Here is an 18,288-nt window from a genome sequence, read left to right as displayed (position 1 = left end):
AGAGACAAACACACAAAAATAGCAAACCTGGCACAAATACCACAAAACCGCACTGAGTGTTTATCTAAATCACGATGCTAATTCACTCTGATTTGTTCGGTTGAGACACCCAATATGGTAAATCTTTTTTTGATTTCTTTGGGTTTTTTCCTTCCAACTTGCAGGTGTGCAGAGTACAGATGCTCTTATAAATAGAAACATAGAAAATAGGTGCAGGAGTAGGCCATTCGGCCCTTCGAGCGTGCACCACCATTCAATAAGATCATGGCTCATCATTCACCTCAGTACCCCATTCCTGCTTTCGCTCTATACCCCTTGATCCCTTTATCCGTAAGGGCCATATCTAACTCCCTCTTGAATATATCCAATGAACTGGCATCAACAACTCTCTGCGGTAGAGAATGCCACAGGTTAACAACTCTCTGAGTGAAGAAGTTTCTCCTCATCTCAGTCCTAAATGGGTTACCACTTATCCTTAGACTATGCCCCCTGGTTCTGGACTTCCCCAACAGTGGGAACATTCTTCCTGCATCTAACCTGTCCAGTCCCGTCAGAATTTTATGTTTCTATGAGATCCCCTCTCATCCTTCTAAACTCCAGTGAATACAGGCCCAGTCGATCCAGTTACTCCTCATACGTCAGTCCCTGCCATTCTGGGAATCAGACTGGTGAACCTTCGCTGCACTCCCTCAATAGCAAGAACATCCTTCCTCAGATTAGGAGACCAAAACTGAACACAATATTCCAGGTGAGGCCTCACTAAGGCCCTGTACAACTGCAGTAAGACCTCCCTGTGCATATACTCAAATCCCCTAGCTATGAAGGGCAACGTACTATTTGCCTTCTTCACCACCTGCTGTACCTGCATGCCAACTTTCAATGACTGATGTACCATGATATCCAGGTCTCGTTGCACCTCCCCTTTTCCTAATCTGCCGTCATTCAGATAATATTCTGCCTTCGTGTTTTTGCCACCAAAGTGGATAACCTCACATTTATCCACATTATACTGCATCTGCCATGCGTTTGCCCACTCACCTAACCTGTCCAAGTCACCCTGCAGCTTCTTAGCGTCCTCCTCACAGCTCGCACTGCCACCCAGCTTAGTGTCCCACATCATCGCTGACTGTCTAACAGGATTAGAAACATAGAAACATAGAAACATAGAAAATAGGTGCAGGAGCAGGCCATTCAGCCCTTCTAGCCTGCACCGCCATTCAATGAGTTCATGGCTGAACATGAAACTTCAGTACCCCCTTCCTGCTTTCTCGCCATAACCCTTGATCCCCCGAGTAGTAAGGACTTCATCTAACTCCCTTTTGAATATATTTAGTGAATTGGCCTCAACTACTTTCTGTGGTAGAGAATTCCACAGGTTCACCACTCTCTGGGTGAAGAAGTTTCTCCTCATCTCGGTCCTAAATGGCTTACCCCTTATCCTCAGACTGTGACCCCTGGTTCTGGACCTCCCCAACATTGGGAACATTCTTTCTGCATCTAACCTGTCTAAACCCGTCAGAATTTTAAACGTTTCTATGAGGTCCCCTCTCATTCTTCTGAACTCCAGTGAATACAAGCCCAATTGATCCAATCTTTCTTGATAGGTCAGTCCCGCCATCCCGGGAATCAGTCTGGTGAACCTTCGCTGCACTCCCTCAATAGCAAGAATGTCCTTCCTCAAGTTAGGAGACCAAAACTGTACACAATACTCCAGGTGTGGCCTCACCAAGGCCCTGTACAACTGTAGCAACACCTCCCTGCCCCTGTATTCAAATCCCCTCGCTATGAAGGCCAACATGCCATTTGCTTTCTTAACCGCCTGCTGTACCTGCATGCCAACCTTCAATGACTGATGTACCATGACACCCAGGTCTCGTTGCACCTTCCCTTTTCCTAATCTGTCACCATTCAGATAATAGTCTGTCTCTCTGTTTTTACCACCAAAGTGGATAACCTCACATTTATCCACATTATACTTCATCTGCCATGCATTTGCCCACTCACCTAACCTATCCAAGTCACTCTGCAGCCTAATAGCATCCTCCTCGCAGCTCACACTGCCACCCAACTTAGTATCATCCGCAAATTTGGAGATACTGCATTTAATCTTGTCACGTCATAGTTGGGCGTTTCTCAACCGCTTACGAACTGAACAAGAACAGTGCACCTCAAATCTTCACCTATTGGGTCTTCATATTGATGACAAACATCCTGGAGGACAAGTACAAACCATCTCCCACATTACTGAATCATACCCGCTAACTAAACTATATGCTTTGTGTTGTGTATGGAGAAAGAGTCAGACTGAATACTGTCAGCTCAAAGTAAAGTGTGACCTTCGTTTTTTATTGCAAGTCTCCAGAGTTCCTCTCCAACCTGTGAAGCCTTCTTAAATACCTGTGCTCCCAAGGGGTTATGGGATCCCTTGGGACTCCGGGGAATGAGCCCTCTGGTGGCTGTACAGAGTAAATACAAGTCCACATATATAACATTCCCCCACAAAGTCAATAGTGTAACTATTTACAATGCTAGTGAATCTGGTCCCCTTCTTGCCCTGGTTGATCGTCTCGGTGTGAAAACTGGTGTTGTTGAATCATTTGTTGGGCCCTCGCTGGGCTGCTGTGCAGCTGGCCTTGCTGGGCTGCTTGGTGTGTTGGGCCCTGCAGGGCTGCTGTGGATGATGGGTTCTGCTTCGTGGTCAACCGTGGTGTCGGTTGCCACTGATGTGTGTGTTGGGGGACCAAAAAGGTAGGGTCCAAGGTGAGTTGCTCGGGGTAGTCCGTGAATCTGAGTTTGATTTGGTCCAAGTGTTTCTGGTGAATGAGTCCATTTTAAAGTTTGACCTGAAACACCCTGCTCCCCTCTTTGGCCATGACAGTGTCGGGAAGCTACTTGGGACCTTGTCCATATTTTAATACAAATACAGGATCATTGATTTCAATCTCACGTGACACATTTGTGCTATCATGGTATGCACTTTGTTGAAGCCGCCTGCTCTCTACCTGTTCATGTAGATCAGGGTGAAGTAACGAGAGCCTTGTCTTAAGTGCTCTTTTTATGAGCAGTTCAACAGGTGGGATCCCAGTGAGTGAGTGGGGTCTCATGCGGTAGCTAAGCAGGACTCGGGATAGGCGAGTCTGCAGTGAGCCTTCAGTTACCTTCTTCAAGCCTTGCTTGATGGTTTGCACTGCTCTCTCTGCCTGACCATTGGACGCTGATTTAAACGGGGCAGATGTGACCTGTTTGATCCCATTACGGGTCATGAATTCTTTGAACTCAGCACTGGTAAAACGTGACCCGTTGTCGCTCACCAGGACATTGGGTAAGCCATGTGTGGCAAACATGGCCCGCAGGCTTTCAGTGGTGGCAGCAGACGTGCTAGCCGACATTATCTCACATTCAATCCACTTGGCGTACGCGTCTACAACCACGAGGAACATTTTACCCAAGAACGGGCCTGCATAGTCGACATGTACCTTAGACCATGGCTTGGAAGGCTGTTATAGAGAAAAGATTTTCCCCAAGGACAACGGCACCTGTAGCATAACTGTAGTATTAAATGCGTGTGTAAAATATATAAAGATGGCTGCTCGTGGTTTAGCAAAGCCCCAAAGGATTTCAGCCAGCAGGAAAGAGACTGCATTCTTAGGTACTGATAACGGCTGTGTTTCTCATGCAGGGATATACATGAACTTCGCAGATGTTTCCTGTTATGTAATGATGTGTGTATCGTCCCAGTACCTTAAATGTATTGTAAGTACTATGCCACACCACAGAGGGCGCTGTGGTGGGAAACCCTGGTAGTACCTGTAACAAGGGCTATATAAGGCTGACCACCACACCTGGGAGGCACTCTGGAGCTGAACAATAAAGGACGAAGGTCACAGCAGTTAGACTTACACCAGACTGTGTGGAGTCAGTGATTTGTGTGCTACATACACCACATTCTCAATCAGCGGGCTAACAGGCCTTAGATAAGATGTCCTGGTCCATGTTAGAACAATACAACTCTGTAATAGGACTAAGATAACGAGACTGCCCAAAGACAGCACCCAAGGACAGTAAGATAAGAGGGGGGGAGGGGCCCAAACCATGTCACAAGACCATGAATAATCCTTAGTAACACAGGAGACAATCACGCAGTCACATAATGGTTAGAGACAACTTCTATTGGTCTATTACCCTTAGCAACACATGAGGCAATCACGCAGTCACCTAAATGTTTAGAGACTACTTCTATTGGTCTATTTGAATCTATATGTAATCTAGAATCAATATGATTGGATAGTGTCCGGCCGAAATGGGCTGATGTAACTGTAGTAAACTGTTGTAAAACACATAAAAATCAATGAAACCCTTTGTTCGGCGGAGAGGTGTACCTGGATCCACCAGTTGCTTCATCTCCCCGCCAGCGTAATAAACCGTTTTAATGTATGGACCGACCCTGAGTGACGAGTAATTCTTGGAGGGTACATTCGCGCTAACAATGGCGTCATGAACAGGAAATTGCAGAGGCCATTGGGATACCCCTGGAGAATCCGGGTGAGTATTAGCAATAAATCCCGGGGTGAAGGGACCAGGCGGTGTCCGGCGGCCGACGCAATATCCGACCTGTAAGGAGGGTCGAACATACAGACAAAACGGTGGAAGATAGCCGTAGGCGGGGTATAGAGCACTGCGGGAATTGCAATTGCTTACACGCGTTTTAGGAATTGCACGAGTTTGTGCAATAGCAGATTCGTAACCTGACAGTGGATAGAAACAGCCTCCTGCAAGTCGAGCTGGGTGCTGACCTCAGAGTGAGGTGGGCGGTCTACTACAAGTCAAGCTGGTGAGAGCGGACCTCTAAGTGTTAGACCTCTAACCATCCCCAACCTTTAACGGGCTACCTAAACTAAATTTAATAGCTACGAAACAGCCTCCTACAAGTCGAGCTGGGTGCGGACCTCAGAGTGAGGTAGTCTGACTACAAGTTGAGCAGATAATGGCGGACCTCTGAGGGTTAGACCTCTAGCTATTCTCAACTTACGAGTTAGAAACAGCCTCCTACAAGTCGAGCCAGGAGCGGACCGCTGGGAGTGAGGTGGTCTGACTACAAGTCGAGCAGGTAATAGCGGACCTCTGAGAGTTAGACATGGCCAGTATAACAACAAAACTCGAGTGGGGGCCAGAAAGGTCTCTTACCCGCCACCTGGCGGAGAAACAAAAGAAAGTAATAGAAAAGGCCTGGGTTCTAATTCTTTGAGCCCACGTAAAATTAACAGAGAAAGTAAATCAATCATGTATTAATTTATCATCATGTATTAATTTATAAAAGAAAATCTTAAGTCATGTATGGATTCAAAAAAAAAAAGAGAGCCGGCCAAATAATAAGCTTTGTTGAACGAAGAGAGACTTTTGTGAATGTCTGTCTTTGAGTGAGAGTGCTTGTGTGATTTTTTTGACTGCGGAATGAATTTTTCATGTGTCTGAAAGCCCGTTTGGAAAAGTGGTGGAGCTGTCTGTTTGTTTCTAGCTCCACCCACTTTTTCAGACAGAGTGAAAGTTTTTTTTAAACCCTTTGTCGTGTTGTCCTGTATGTAGGAAGTTTTAAGTTAGAAACGCAGGTGTGGATTTATTTGGATGATAGTTACGGAGCTAGGAAATGCCCAAAGGATATAGGTTTGTTGAGCAAAAGATAAAAAATACATGGTCCCGGTGGTTTAAAAAAAAATTCATTTGACACGCTCACTTACTTGTGGAAAGAAAACCCGCAATCATTGATTACATTGGGTTGAAAGACATAAATTTAGTCTGGGAATGAGATAAAGAATGCCTTCAAAAATAAAAAGGCCTGCGAAGGGTCTCTCGAGGTTGCGGGCTGAGGAAGTACGCTCCCATTTTCCTTTGTGTAAAACCTTGACGCGAAAGCTTCTAGCTCAGTAAAAAGAGTTTTAAATAAAAGATTGGCATTACAAAATTTGAATTGGGATTTTGAGATATTAAGAGAAGGCACAGCAAAATACTGAGATAGATTCAAACTAAAAATATATATTAAATTAAATCTGATGTTAAAACGACAAGCTTTGGCAGTTTAGAAAAAAGGACATTGTAATGGCCTTGAAACTGGAACATTTGAGATAACGAAAAGCAGCTCTCAAAGCCTACGTGCTAGACTCCGTTCTAGTTATGGAAAAGACAAAAAAAGATAAAGACGCAGCCTTGAAAGAAAACAAATTGAACGAATCTTCGATTGTCTGATGATTTTAAATTAACAAATTTACCGAGACACGAGCCCTCTGTGTAAAATACAAAACCTAATTTGAAGAAAGGAGATCCGGAAAAAAAGTGTTTGCAATGGAAAAAGACATAATTTACTAAATACTAGTTGATATTGGCTGTGAAAAAGATATTGGTTCAATTGAAAATTTTTTTGGAAGAAGTAAAAGACACTCTCCATTGATAATGATTTTAAATTACGAGAAGGTTTCACTGCAGTTTGAAAAGATTTCCAAAATAGACGATGTTTATCAAGAAAAGCCCCGAACAGTCTAAACAAGCAGGAGGGTTTAGAAAATAACGAGGAGAAAAGATCTAAGCTATGCGAACTCAGCACAGAAAGAAAAAAAAATGGGAATTTGCCCAGTGAATGGGACCGTAAAAAACCCCAAAATGTTGGAATGTATATAGCTTGTGTGAAAATTGGATTTCAGTAAACAAAATAGCTATTAAAAATGTGTGGTCTCGTTTTAAATCAATTAAAAAAAATCTCTGGCAAGTACTTGAATTAGAAGTTTAGAAAAATTGGAGATTAATCTAAAATGCTGTCTTTCCTGATAAGACTTTTATTGTGACGGCTTTACTAATGATTTCTGCTGTTTTAACGGATTCCTAATTTCTAAGCAAGTTTTGAAGGCACAAAGACTTAAAAAAAAAATTGTCGGATGATTACGCAAAGTCACGTAATGACATCAGGCCTTCTTACAAACCTGTAAAGGAGTTAACCCTTTCCATTCACAGCTGTTTTATACTGGACATTATTAATTTGGATTTCTTAATAAAATAAAGACTTACCTGACATACAGAGGAAATGGTGGGATAGTCAGAATAAAAATAAAACAGAACTAGCCTATGTAATAATACTCCCCTGATACAAATAAAACAAATTCAAGAGTTAAAAGCCAATATAAGCTGGAAGAGATTAAAAAAAACAGGACCAGACAGATAGCGCAGTGCGCAACCATAGCACCATTACCTAAGGCAATAGAGCCAATGTACCCCACGGTGGGGAGTCCACAAACCCAACCTAACCCTTACCTCCGATTTCACAGAGTGACCTCGACATGCATGGATAAAAAATGAGCAGACCAGAACCAAACACCTAGTGACGAACAGGATCTGTTTAAAATTTGCAGATAAAACACCCACCGAGATGGAATCACAGTGGCCACTTCAGCTCAGCAGCATGATACTAGGGATCTCGACACTCATACAAGCATCAGATAACCTGGATGGACTACGGGGGTTGCAGCAAATGCAGGAAAGACACACTTACCCGAACTATGGGATCTTGTTTAATTTAATTGATGGAATATGTATCCCAGCAGCCAAGGACTGGAGCACGGACAGAACTTATTTTAACACATAATGTTAAGCATGAAATTGTGTCTGTTCTGATCAATATTTCAGGCATACAAATGCCGGAGTATTGTACAGAACCGGCAAGGAAGATGTATAGTGTACTAAGTAAGGTTGTAATTGATACGTGCTTACTTTACAGTGTAAATGCACACGAGGCCCATGCTTGAGGTCAGTCTGTGACCTGTCCTTTATTCCATAGCACTTAAGTGATGGAAGTGGGTGGAGCGTCCCCTTTTATATCTGAAGGTCCAGGTTAGGCGTGTCTCCCACAAGTTCACCACCTAGTGGTCATTGTTCTCACAGTGTACAACTTAGGTCAGATGATATACATGGATTGTAATGCTGGTTGAACACATGACAGTAATGCAGCAGGCTGCCAATGCCATGGGTGTCAGTAGGTTCCGAAAGCAAGAGCAGATGCATAGGTATAAGAGGGGAATAATTAATGACGCTGCTACCGGCTTTAATACCGGGACCTCCATAGTAAACTCACTGGATATACAAGGGCTGAATGAAAAGGTGGAACAACTTGAAGAGGCCATGAGGGAACTGTTAGAGCGGGCAGAGCAGAATCAGAAAGACCAAGCCGACTTAGGAAGGGAAGGCATAGCGATACAGTTAGATGGAATTTCAATAATCAAGACACATGCCAAAACAATTAATTGCCAGAGAAAAGGAAGATGCCGGAAAGCTCCGACAAGGGCAACTCTGTCATGCTTATGGTTCGTGGATGGTAGGACAGATACGACACCACCTTAATCAGATCGAAAGCGGGGAGGTACCAGACTGGATAGACAGCTCACATCTGGCTCAGCTAGCCAAGCTGAAGGGGACACTGCATTAATGCAATCTGAAGGGACTAACCAGAGTATACCCAGCGATCCCAAACTGCCAGATGGGCACAGCTGCGGGAGTGGGGATTGTCTTGATGATCCCTATAGTCACACAAGACTCAGGTCCATTTCCCCTTTATCAACTGGAGAATATTGGTGTTGTACGGGACAATGCCTGCCTCCGTTACTTCTTAAACGCAGACTCCGCTATCCGTAGAGATAACACGCTATACGGCGTCTCCCTGACAGGGTGCAAACAAAGGGGCGAGATCACGGTGTGCCCCCACCCGGTGCGACAGGGAGAATTAGATGAGTGTGGTTTTAATCGAACCGATGGATGCATTTTGGAAATAGTACCTGCCCCTACACATTTTGCTCGGGCCGGGTACGGAGGCAAAGGGAGATACTATATCTCCACCACGGAACATTCATATCAGTATAACGGCTTGCAATGCCAGATCCCGCAAACAAACTTCTGCTTTACACCTCTATGACCCGTTGTTATAGGGCAAGTCCGCATTATCCAAGTTAGACAGCGAGGTACCAAGATGATTGACGCCACTGATCAGCTCCATGATCACCTGCAGGACTATGACGAGCCAGAACAGGCCCCTATTCCCCATGCAGCTAGTCCTAGCATTAGCATGGGGAGCCATGGCTTGCCAGTCCTGCAGATATTATGCACAACAACGGAGGTTTAACACCAGAGGTCAGATAAGCAAGGAAGTTCGCGTAACAGGCGAAAGGGGTGATTTGAACTATATTAATTTGATCTAAACAACTGGGACTCCTGAAATCGCGTGACTGGCCAGCACGTCGAAGCAGGGAGTACCGGGTGATACAAAAGCATAACATAATATAAATTAGTGTCGGTTTCAGCGGGCTAGGGCTAGCCCCTTGATCGAAAGGGTGGGATTGTTAGAGAGAAAAGATTTTCCCCTAGGAAACGGGACCTGTAGCATAACTGTAGTATTAAATGCGTGTGTAAAATGTATAAAGGTGGCTGCTCGTGGTTTAGCAAAGCCCCAACGGATTTCAGCCAGCAGGAAAGAGACTGCATTCTTAGGTACTGATAATGGCTGTGTTTCTCACGCAGGGATATACATGAACTTCGCAGATGGTCCCAATCAGCGGGCTAATAGGCCTTAGATAAGATGTCCTGGTCCATGTTAGAACAATACGACTCTGTAATAGGACTAAGATAACGAGACTGCCCAAAGACAGCACCCAAGGACAGTATGATAAGAGGGGGGCCCAGACCATGTCACAAGACCATGAATAATCCTTAGTAACACAGGAGACAATCTCGCAGTTACATAATGGTTAGAGACAACTTCTATTGGTCTATTACCCTTAGCAACACATGAGGCAATCACGCAGTCACCTAAATGTTTAGAGACCACTTCTATTGGTCTATTTGAATCTATATGTAATCTAGAATCAATATGATTGGATAGCGTCTGGCCGAAATGGGCTGATGTAACTGTAGTAAACTGTTGTAAAACACACAAAAATCCATGACACCCTTTGCTCGGCGGAGAGAGGTACCTGGACGCACCAGTTGCTTCATCTCCCCGCCAGCGTAATAAACCGTTTTAATGTATGGACCGACCCTGAGTGACGAGTGATTCTTGGAGGGTACATTCGCGCTAACAAAGGCCAAGACCATAAACTTAGCGGCGCCTCCCTGGGTACATTGCTTAACTGCGAGCATGTATTACATCTGTGAATGCAGGACTCTAAATCTGCATCGATACCAGGCCACCACATGTGGGATCTGGCTATCGCTTTCATTATTACGATGTCTGGGTGGGTACTGTGGAGATCATTGATGAAGGTGTCTCTGCCCTTCTTGGGGACCACTACTCGATTCCCCCACAGAAGGCAGTCTGCCTGTATAGACATTTCATTTTTGCGCCGCTGGAACGGCTTTATCTCTTCCTGCATTTCCACTGGGACACTGGACCAGCTCCTGTGAAGCACACAGCTTTTGACTAGAGATAATAAAGGGTCCTGGCTTGTCCAGGTTTTGATCTGCCGGGCAGTGATGGGTGATTATTCACTCTCAAATTCTTCCATAACTATGGCTAGATCTGCGGGCTGCGCCTTTTCCACCCGTGGTGGGCAATGGCAGTCTATTGAGAGCATCGGCACAGTTTTCTGTGCCTGGCCCGTGGCGGATGGCATAGTTGTATACGGACAACGTGAGCGCCCATCTCTGGATTCGGGTCAATGCGTTGGTATTTATCCCTTTACTCTCAGAAAACAGGGATATAAGTGGCTTATGGTCAGTTTCCAATTCTAATTTTAGCCCAAACAGGTATTGATGCATTTTCTTTACCCCATAGACACATGCTAACGCTTCTTTTTCAATCATGCTGTAGGCTCTCTCGGCCTTAGACAGACTCCTGGATGCATAAGCAACCGGTTGCAGTCTCCCAAAATCATTAGCTTGTTGTAATACACACCCGACGCCATATGACAACGCATCACATGCTAGTACCAGATGCTTACATGGAACATACAACACAAGCAATTTGTTTGAGTATAACAATTTTCTCGCTTTTACGAAGGCATTTTCTTGGCTTTTGCCCCAAACCCATTCGCCCCCTTTTTGTAGTAAGACATGTAGTGGTTCAAGCAGTGTGCTGAGACCCAGTAAGAAGTCACCAAAGTAGTTCAAGAGTCCCAGAAATGACCGCAGCTCCGTCACATTCTGTGGCCTAGGTGCGTTCTCGATTGCCTCCGTCTTTGCGTTGGTGGGCCTGATGCCGTCCGCCGCAATCCTCTTTCCCAAGAACTCCACTTCAGGCACCAGGAAAACGCACTTCGAGCATTTTAACCTGAGCCCCATGCGGTTGAGTCGAATAAGAACCTCCTCCAGGTTCTGCAGGTGCTCGATTGCGTTCCATCCTGTGACCAAGATGTCGTCCTGGAAGACCACGGCGTGCGGGACTGACTTCAATAAACTTTCCATGTCTCTCTGGAATATCGCCGCCACTGATCGGATCCCAAACTGTCATCTGTTAAAAACAAAAAGATCTTTGTGCATGTTGATGCCTTCGATGATTCCTCCAGTTCCTGCATCATGTAGGCTGGAGTCAGATCCAGCTTCGTGAACGTCTTTCCTCCGCCAGCGTTGCAAAGAGGTCGTCGGCTTTTGGTAGTGGTTATGGTCCTGCAGGGAGAAACGATTGATAGTTACTTTGTAATCGCCACAGATTCTGACGGTGCCGTCTCCCTTGAGGACTGGGACAATAGGACTGGCCTACTCGCTGAACTCGATCGGTGTTGCAGCCAGTCTAGTGCAATCTCTACCCTTTCTCTCATCATGTACGGTACTGCTCTCGCCTTGTGATGGATGGGTCGCGCCCTCAGAATTAGGTGGATCTGCACTTTTGCTCCTTGGAATTTCCCGATGTCTGGTTCGAACAGCGAAGGAAATTTGTTTAAGACCTGGGCACAAGAAGTGTCATCAGCGGGCGATACCAGTTCCGGCGTCGTCCCAGTTCCGGCGTATCTTTCCCAGCCAGCTCCTGCCGAGCAGTGTGGGACCATCGCCCGGTACCACTCAGAGTGGTAGCTTGTGCACCGCTCCATCGTAGGAGACCTTTACGGTAGCACTGCCAATTACAGGAATCAGTTCCTTCATCTAAGTTCTTAGTTTTGTGCGAACTGGAATAAAGACTGGCCTTGAGGCCTTGTTGCACCACAACCTTTCTAAAGTCTTTTTGCCCATGATGGACTGGCTCATGCCCAGCTCCATTGATACCGGGAGTCTATTTAGTTCAACATTCAGCATTATCGGGGGACAATTCATGGTGAATGTGTGCACCCCATGTAGCTCTACCTCCTCTATCTGAGGCACTGGTTCATAGTGATCCTCCGTGGATCTGTCCTCCTCTGCAACATGGTGGTTTGTAGGTTGAAGAGGCTTAGCAGCTTGCCTGCACACTCATTAGAGGTGTCCCATTGTTCCATAGCCCTTGCAAACGTATCCTTTGAATCGGCATGAATGGAAACGATGATCACCCCGCAGCACCAACAAGGTGTTAATGGCCTTGCATTCATCACCCTTGATGGTGGACTCAGACATCTGCGGACGTGTAGCTGCAAGTATGTGTGATCTGCCCTGTACGTTACGATTCAAAAACAAGATCACTTTGTTCACAGTACTTGTAACAGTACTTGTGTGCTGAGAGATTTGCTTAGTATTGTCACAGGTGGCAATGAATGACTGGGCAATCGCTATGTCCTTACTCAAGGTTGGGGTCGCTACAGTCAAAAGTTTGCGAAGTATGGTTTCGTGGCCAATGCCAAGGACGAAAAAGTCTCTGAGCATGTGCTCCAAATGTCCTTCAAATTCGCAACGTCCAGCAAGGTGTCTTAGTTCGGCGACATAACTCGCCACTTCCTGGCCTTCAGACCGTTTGTAGGTGTAGAACCGGTACCTCGCCATCAGAATGTTTTCCTTCGGGGGTTCAAATGCTCTCGGACCAGTGTGCAAAAATCATTGTACGATTTCTCCGTGGGTTTCGCTGGAGTGAGCAGATTCTTCATGAGGCCATATGTTGGTGCCCCACAGACGGTGAGGACGATCGCCCTTTGTTTGGCAGCGCTCTCTTCCCCATCTAGCTCGTTGGTCACGAAGTATTGGTCGAGTCGCTCCACAAAAGTTTCCCAATCATCTCCCTCCGAAAATTTCTCCAGGATGCCCACTGTTCTCTGCATCTTTGGGTTCGCTATCTGTATCTCTTCGCCAATTGTTGTGTATGGAGAAAGAGTCAGACTGAACACTGTGAGCTCAAAATAAAGTGTGACCGTAGTATTTTATTGCAGGTCTCCAGAGTGCCTCTCCAACCTGTGAAACCTTCTTAAATACCTGTGCTCCCAAGGGATTATGGGATCCCTTGGGACTCCGGGGAATGAGCCCATTGGTGGATGTATAAAGTAAATACAAGTCCACATATATAACACTTTGCATGCCAGTGATGACAATGCTCTAAGATGGCCAAAATAGTACGCCATGTCTCCGTACACTAAACAAATACATTAAAATATTTTTTGCATCAAATCTGGAATCGTTGTGAGGTTCAGGCACAAAATAAGCAAAAGAACTTGAGTTCACTAAATGCAGAAGAGCGATAAATTGCAGCCGAGTAGGAAATTGCTGTAGAGTCTCATCTCCCTCTCTCTGCGCCAGTTGTGCACCTGCTCTCCCTATGCACAGTGCCACTGAATCGATCCTCTTTATGTAAACAATGACTGCTGATTACATCATTTAGTGAACTGTCTTAGGCAAGACATTGTACCAGAGTGTGAAGGAGCTGAATCACCATATGTGGTTGAAATGCCAAGCTTTGTGAAGTATCCTGGGTTAATAACTGTATCTACTGGTGTTAATTCAGCTCCCTCACAGTGATGTATTCAGTAACTTCTCCAACTAGTATCCCAAGGTTCGCTGTCTAATTAACATACTGCATTAAAAAAAAACTGAACAGAAATCCTTAAGATTGCAATTGCAGATCGTTAATTCAATCATTGCCAATGTTTAATTTTTAAATTGTAGCTAAAATTTAGTGTAGAAAATGATTAACAATGTATACATAGCACATCAAAATAAATCTGCTGCATTTCTCAGAATGCTTAGTTACAGCAGAATGTTTATTCACAAGATGAGTCATTGAGGCTGTGGCGTTATCTTTCATAACAACTTCTACAGCAGCTGACACACAAAAAAAAATCTTCCAGAAAGTCTTGGCTTTATTTTGTTTGAAAATGTTGTATGTAATCCTATTTGTTTTCAGGGTTTGCACTGTTCGTGCTCATGAAATGTAATTGTATTTTACAGTGAGATCAGTGGCACTATGTGCAAATTTGTAGCTTGGGTGAAGGAAAGAAGAACATTTTAAAAATTCATTTTAGTTAACATTCCCTAAAAGCATAGTTATAAGATTTTGTTTGGAGAAACATAATGATAACGTCGTAAATATGAATACCAGCTATGTGCAGTAGTAGATTCATTTTTAAATCTCTGAACCTTTACAATGAACCCTTTGTAATCTATCACTTGCAAGAACAGCACTGCTTTTGTATTGCAATGTATTGAGAATATTCAGAGCTTTATCAGTATTCACTATCGTGCCAATAAAATCTTAGACATACTTTTGGTCAATGTAGTTGGAAGAGAATTTTTCGATCTTCAAACATGCATATGATGATTTTTTTTCTCTTCTTCCAATTTATAAATCTCCTGCTTTCTGAGTTTAAACTACAGTAAAACCTACAAAACACAACTCTGGTCATTTCAAATTCTTTCAATTTTATCTTTTTTTTTTAAATGTGTGATCCATCATCATTCATTAAAGTGTCATTCATACGATATAATGGAAAAGTGATGTCATTTTTTATGGCACAGTGACTAGATGGTTTCTACAAAATGTTCACAGATTTCTACGTGTTTCAATGTGGGCATTAGCCATAATGATGGATGTGGTTCTAAAATTGTTATCTGTTCTTAAAATAGACTGAGTGTTAACTTGCACCCATGGGACTGAAATTAATTGAGCTTTAGCTGACATTTTTATAAGCGCGCTCCATTGAGGAAAACATTTTAAGGATTGGAAGGCGACTCACATGGCCTCATTATTTGAAATTAGACAAGATGTACCTCAAAAATTCCACAGGGATTCTCATGATTTTCCACTGCAAGTCCAGCAGAAAAGCCATGGAACCCCTGGAAAAATGGTGTAAATTGTGCTTACGCCATGTTTCCGGGGTTTGTGCAGCTTTTCAGATGCGGTTTCAGCGGACAATCGGAAGAACCCCACCAGAAAATTCACCCCCAGTATAACCAGTAGAGAGTCCATTACAGATCCCTGCAAGAGTCCAGTAATTGATCTATTTTGCCAATTTTCCTCCAACTTTTCTGCCCAAGCTCTGACTAGTTTTTCCGGTCTACAGCGACTTATCCAGTGGTTGTTAATGAAGTAACGGATCTCAGCAGCCAAGACTTTATCTGCATACTAAAGGAAAATAGAAGCCAGGATAGGAACAAATAACTTCAACAGCCTCCCAATTCATCAGAGCAGAAATCAAGGATCAGAATATCTCCCGATCCCTCTCCTCACCATACAAGGAAAAGCTGAATAAAAACACAATTTTAAAATGGAAATCCCATCACTGTTTCTGTGCGGTAATTTCTATATACTCCAAGGCAATCTTAAAACATTAAATATGAAAATTCTAAATGTCTTGCAACTTACTGTAGTCCATAACATGTGGAAAGGGCCACAGAAGATTCTGCATTTCCTTGGATTTTTCCGTGATAATAACAGTGTTCTCCACCCTGTAATTAAAATGAATCAGTGTCACTATGCATCATGCACTGTACATTTGGAGATTTCATTGCATACCATCAGTATCAACACTAAAGTGCTGAATTACAGAAGTGACAATATTCTTATAGTAGGTACAGTGGGTACGGTAGCATAGTGGTTATGTTACTAGACTAGTAATCTGAGGCCTGAACTAATGATCTAGAGACACGAGTTAAAATCCCACCCAGCAGCTGGAGAATTTTAATTCAGTTCAGGATTGGCAGATTCACGAGGGAAGGAAATCTGCCATCCTTACCCGGTCTGACCTATGTGACTCAGACCCACAGCAATGTGGTGGGCTTCTTAACTGCCCTCTGAAATAACAGTTGTACAACTCAGCAGTTCAAGACGGCGGCTCACCACCATCTTCTCAAGGGCAATTAGTCAATAAAGAAAAATAGATTTTCTGGCTGTATCTTCCCAAATTAATCTATATCACAGTTTGACATATATCATAACCAGCTATATTCAGGTAGTGTTGTTTTTATAGCAAAAAGACTACTTTCCCGGTAGCTGCAGGAACAGCTATTAGATACCTATGTGTTTGGACTCGGTGCTGGTTGGAACTCATCAGCTAACAGGATTGCTCTACTTGGGAAAAAGAGAATAAAACAACAGAGAGAATCTGCAAGGCGCAGCTCATATCAGCTAATAAAGAAAGCACCGAGGACTTGTTATTAAAATGGAAACAGCCCAGAATGTCCCTCCGTCTGAGCACAAAGACAGGGTATATGCACAAAGGCAACACATTTATATCATTAAAAATATAAGCATTGGCCATGAAATTTTAAGCATGCAGCACAGTGCTACGGGTGTTTAGAACAATCTTCCGAGGCCTAGAAATTATACCACGGGACATACGAACACATTTAAAATAAATGGCTTCACACCTCGGCTTTAAAAAGGAGGGGAATTTTGACGAGCCTGTTAAGCATTTGTACTTTTGGTCCCTCGATATCAATTCAAGGTTTAGGAAAGTATAAAACAAGCAAAGACCAGCATCTCTTATTAAGTCTGTTCTTTCCAGATTGCACATTCTACTGAACCCATTTAAGCTTCTCCAATGGCATAAATAACCACAGGTAAAACTGCTAAAAAGACAAAACTACTTTTTCTTGATCCAGTACGATAATCTGAGAAAAAGTGCAGTATGGTGAAGTAATATTACAATCTACATTCTTCAACAATGACCAATTGATATTCTCATTATTCCAATAGAACTACAGCCACAGTGTTACATATATTGTTGAATCATTGTCTATATTATTATTTTTATAGCTTTCGGTCCTTTGCTAGACAGATACCCAACCAGATCCTTTTTAAATGACTTAGTTGATGCAATACCTGCTTTTGATGGGGATTTACGAATCAGAAAACAAAATCTCCTAATCACTCGTCACATCTTCAATTTAGCATTGTGGCCAGAATTTGAATTGAATAAACAGCTTTATTATATGGTCATTTGAGTCTTTAAAATTTTTTAATGATGCCTTCTCTCAGTCATCTTTGGTTATAATGAGATTCTCAGCAAATGACCAAATAGCACACCCAATCTGTTGTCCACTTTTTCCAATGGACACGCATCTGTTGAGGGCACACACATCATGTTCCAGTATGCATCACCTTACACTGTTACACACTAATGGGCCAATTCCCCAGTCCGGTGTGCCAGGACAGTCGATGCACAAGCGGAGAATTAAAAGTGCCAATTTTTCTCAGGGCTGAAATTCATGCTCTTCCTTTCAAGTGAGCTAAAGTGCTTGCATCCATTTGATGTGCAAGCGTCACCAAGTACCCGGATTTGTTTCAAAAATATTTAAATGTACACCACCCACAATTCCCCAAGACTTGTGCTGGAATTGCTCTTTTTTCTTTGAATGGAAGGTAAGTTTTGTGAACGTGGGAGCTCTTACAGTTTTTAAAGTTGTTTTTTTTTTTAAAAAAAACAATGGTTACACTACCTTTTTGTGCAGTGTTCTTAGTATTTTCAATAATTCAGAAATTTTAATGAAAATGCTAATTTGGTGGCCTTTGCTCACTGACAGAATGTACGACAGAGATCAGCAGGCCACACACCATTCTGCAGCCTTTGGCACACCAACTTAACACTTAAGCAGGACGACTGCCTCAGCTTGCCACAGGTCAGCTGGGCAGAGCTGATCACCTGCAGCAAAGTTGCAACATAACAATGGCACTGAGTGGTTGGCAAAATTACCTCTATGCTCACTTATTATGCATACAGTTCTGTCCCACCATCACTGCAATAGCAGGCACTCTTCTCCCCATATATGCAGCACAGTGGCAACTGATGCACTGATCAGAAATGTTATCTCCTTTCCCACTGCACACATGACATGATGCCCATTATATCGTGACTTTGGCAAGTAGGCAATGTACAGCAAGTGCATTCAGATTAAGGAAGGACACTGCACATGGGAGAAGGGCCCATAGCCACT

At 43.6% G+C, this 18,288-nt stretch overlaps 1 protein-coding gene across 2 annotated transcripts in view; it reads right to left on the bottom strand.

Annotated features, from left to right (window-relative positions):
• Nucleotides 1-18,288, bottom strand: part of adam22 (ADAM metallopeptidase domain 22) — a 472,931-nt gene that overhangs the window by 229,707 nt on the left and 224,936 nt on the right. For both annotated transcript variants that reach the window (XM_070881347.1, XM_070881348.1), the window contains exon 5: nucleotides 15,719-15,801. In XM_070881347.1, the coding sequence (XP_070737448.1) occupies nucleotides 15,719-15,801 (83 nt within the window). The remainder of the gene's footprint in view (nucleotides 1-15,718; nucleotides 15,802-18,288) is intronic.

The sequence above is a fragment of the Pristiophorus japonicus genome, chromosome 5 (genome assembly GCF_044704955.1).
Source record: "Pristiophorus japonicus isolate sPriJap1 chromosome 5, sPriJap1.hap1, whole genome shotgun sequence".
Classification (NCBI taxonomy): Eukaryota; Metazoa; Chordata; class Chondrichthyes; family Pristiophoridae; genus Pristiophorus; species Pristiophorus japonicus.
This window is presented reverse-complemented; position numbering and strand designations above follow the sequence as displayed.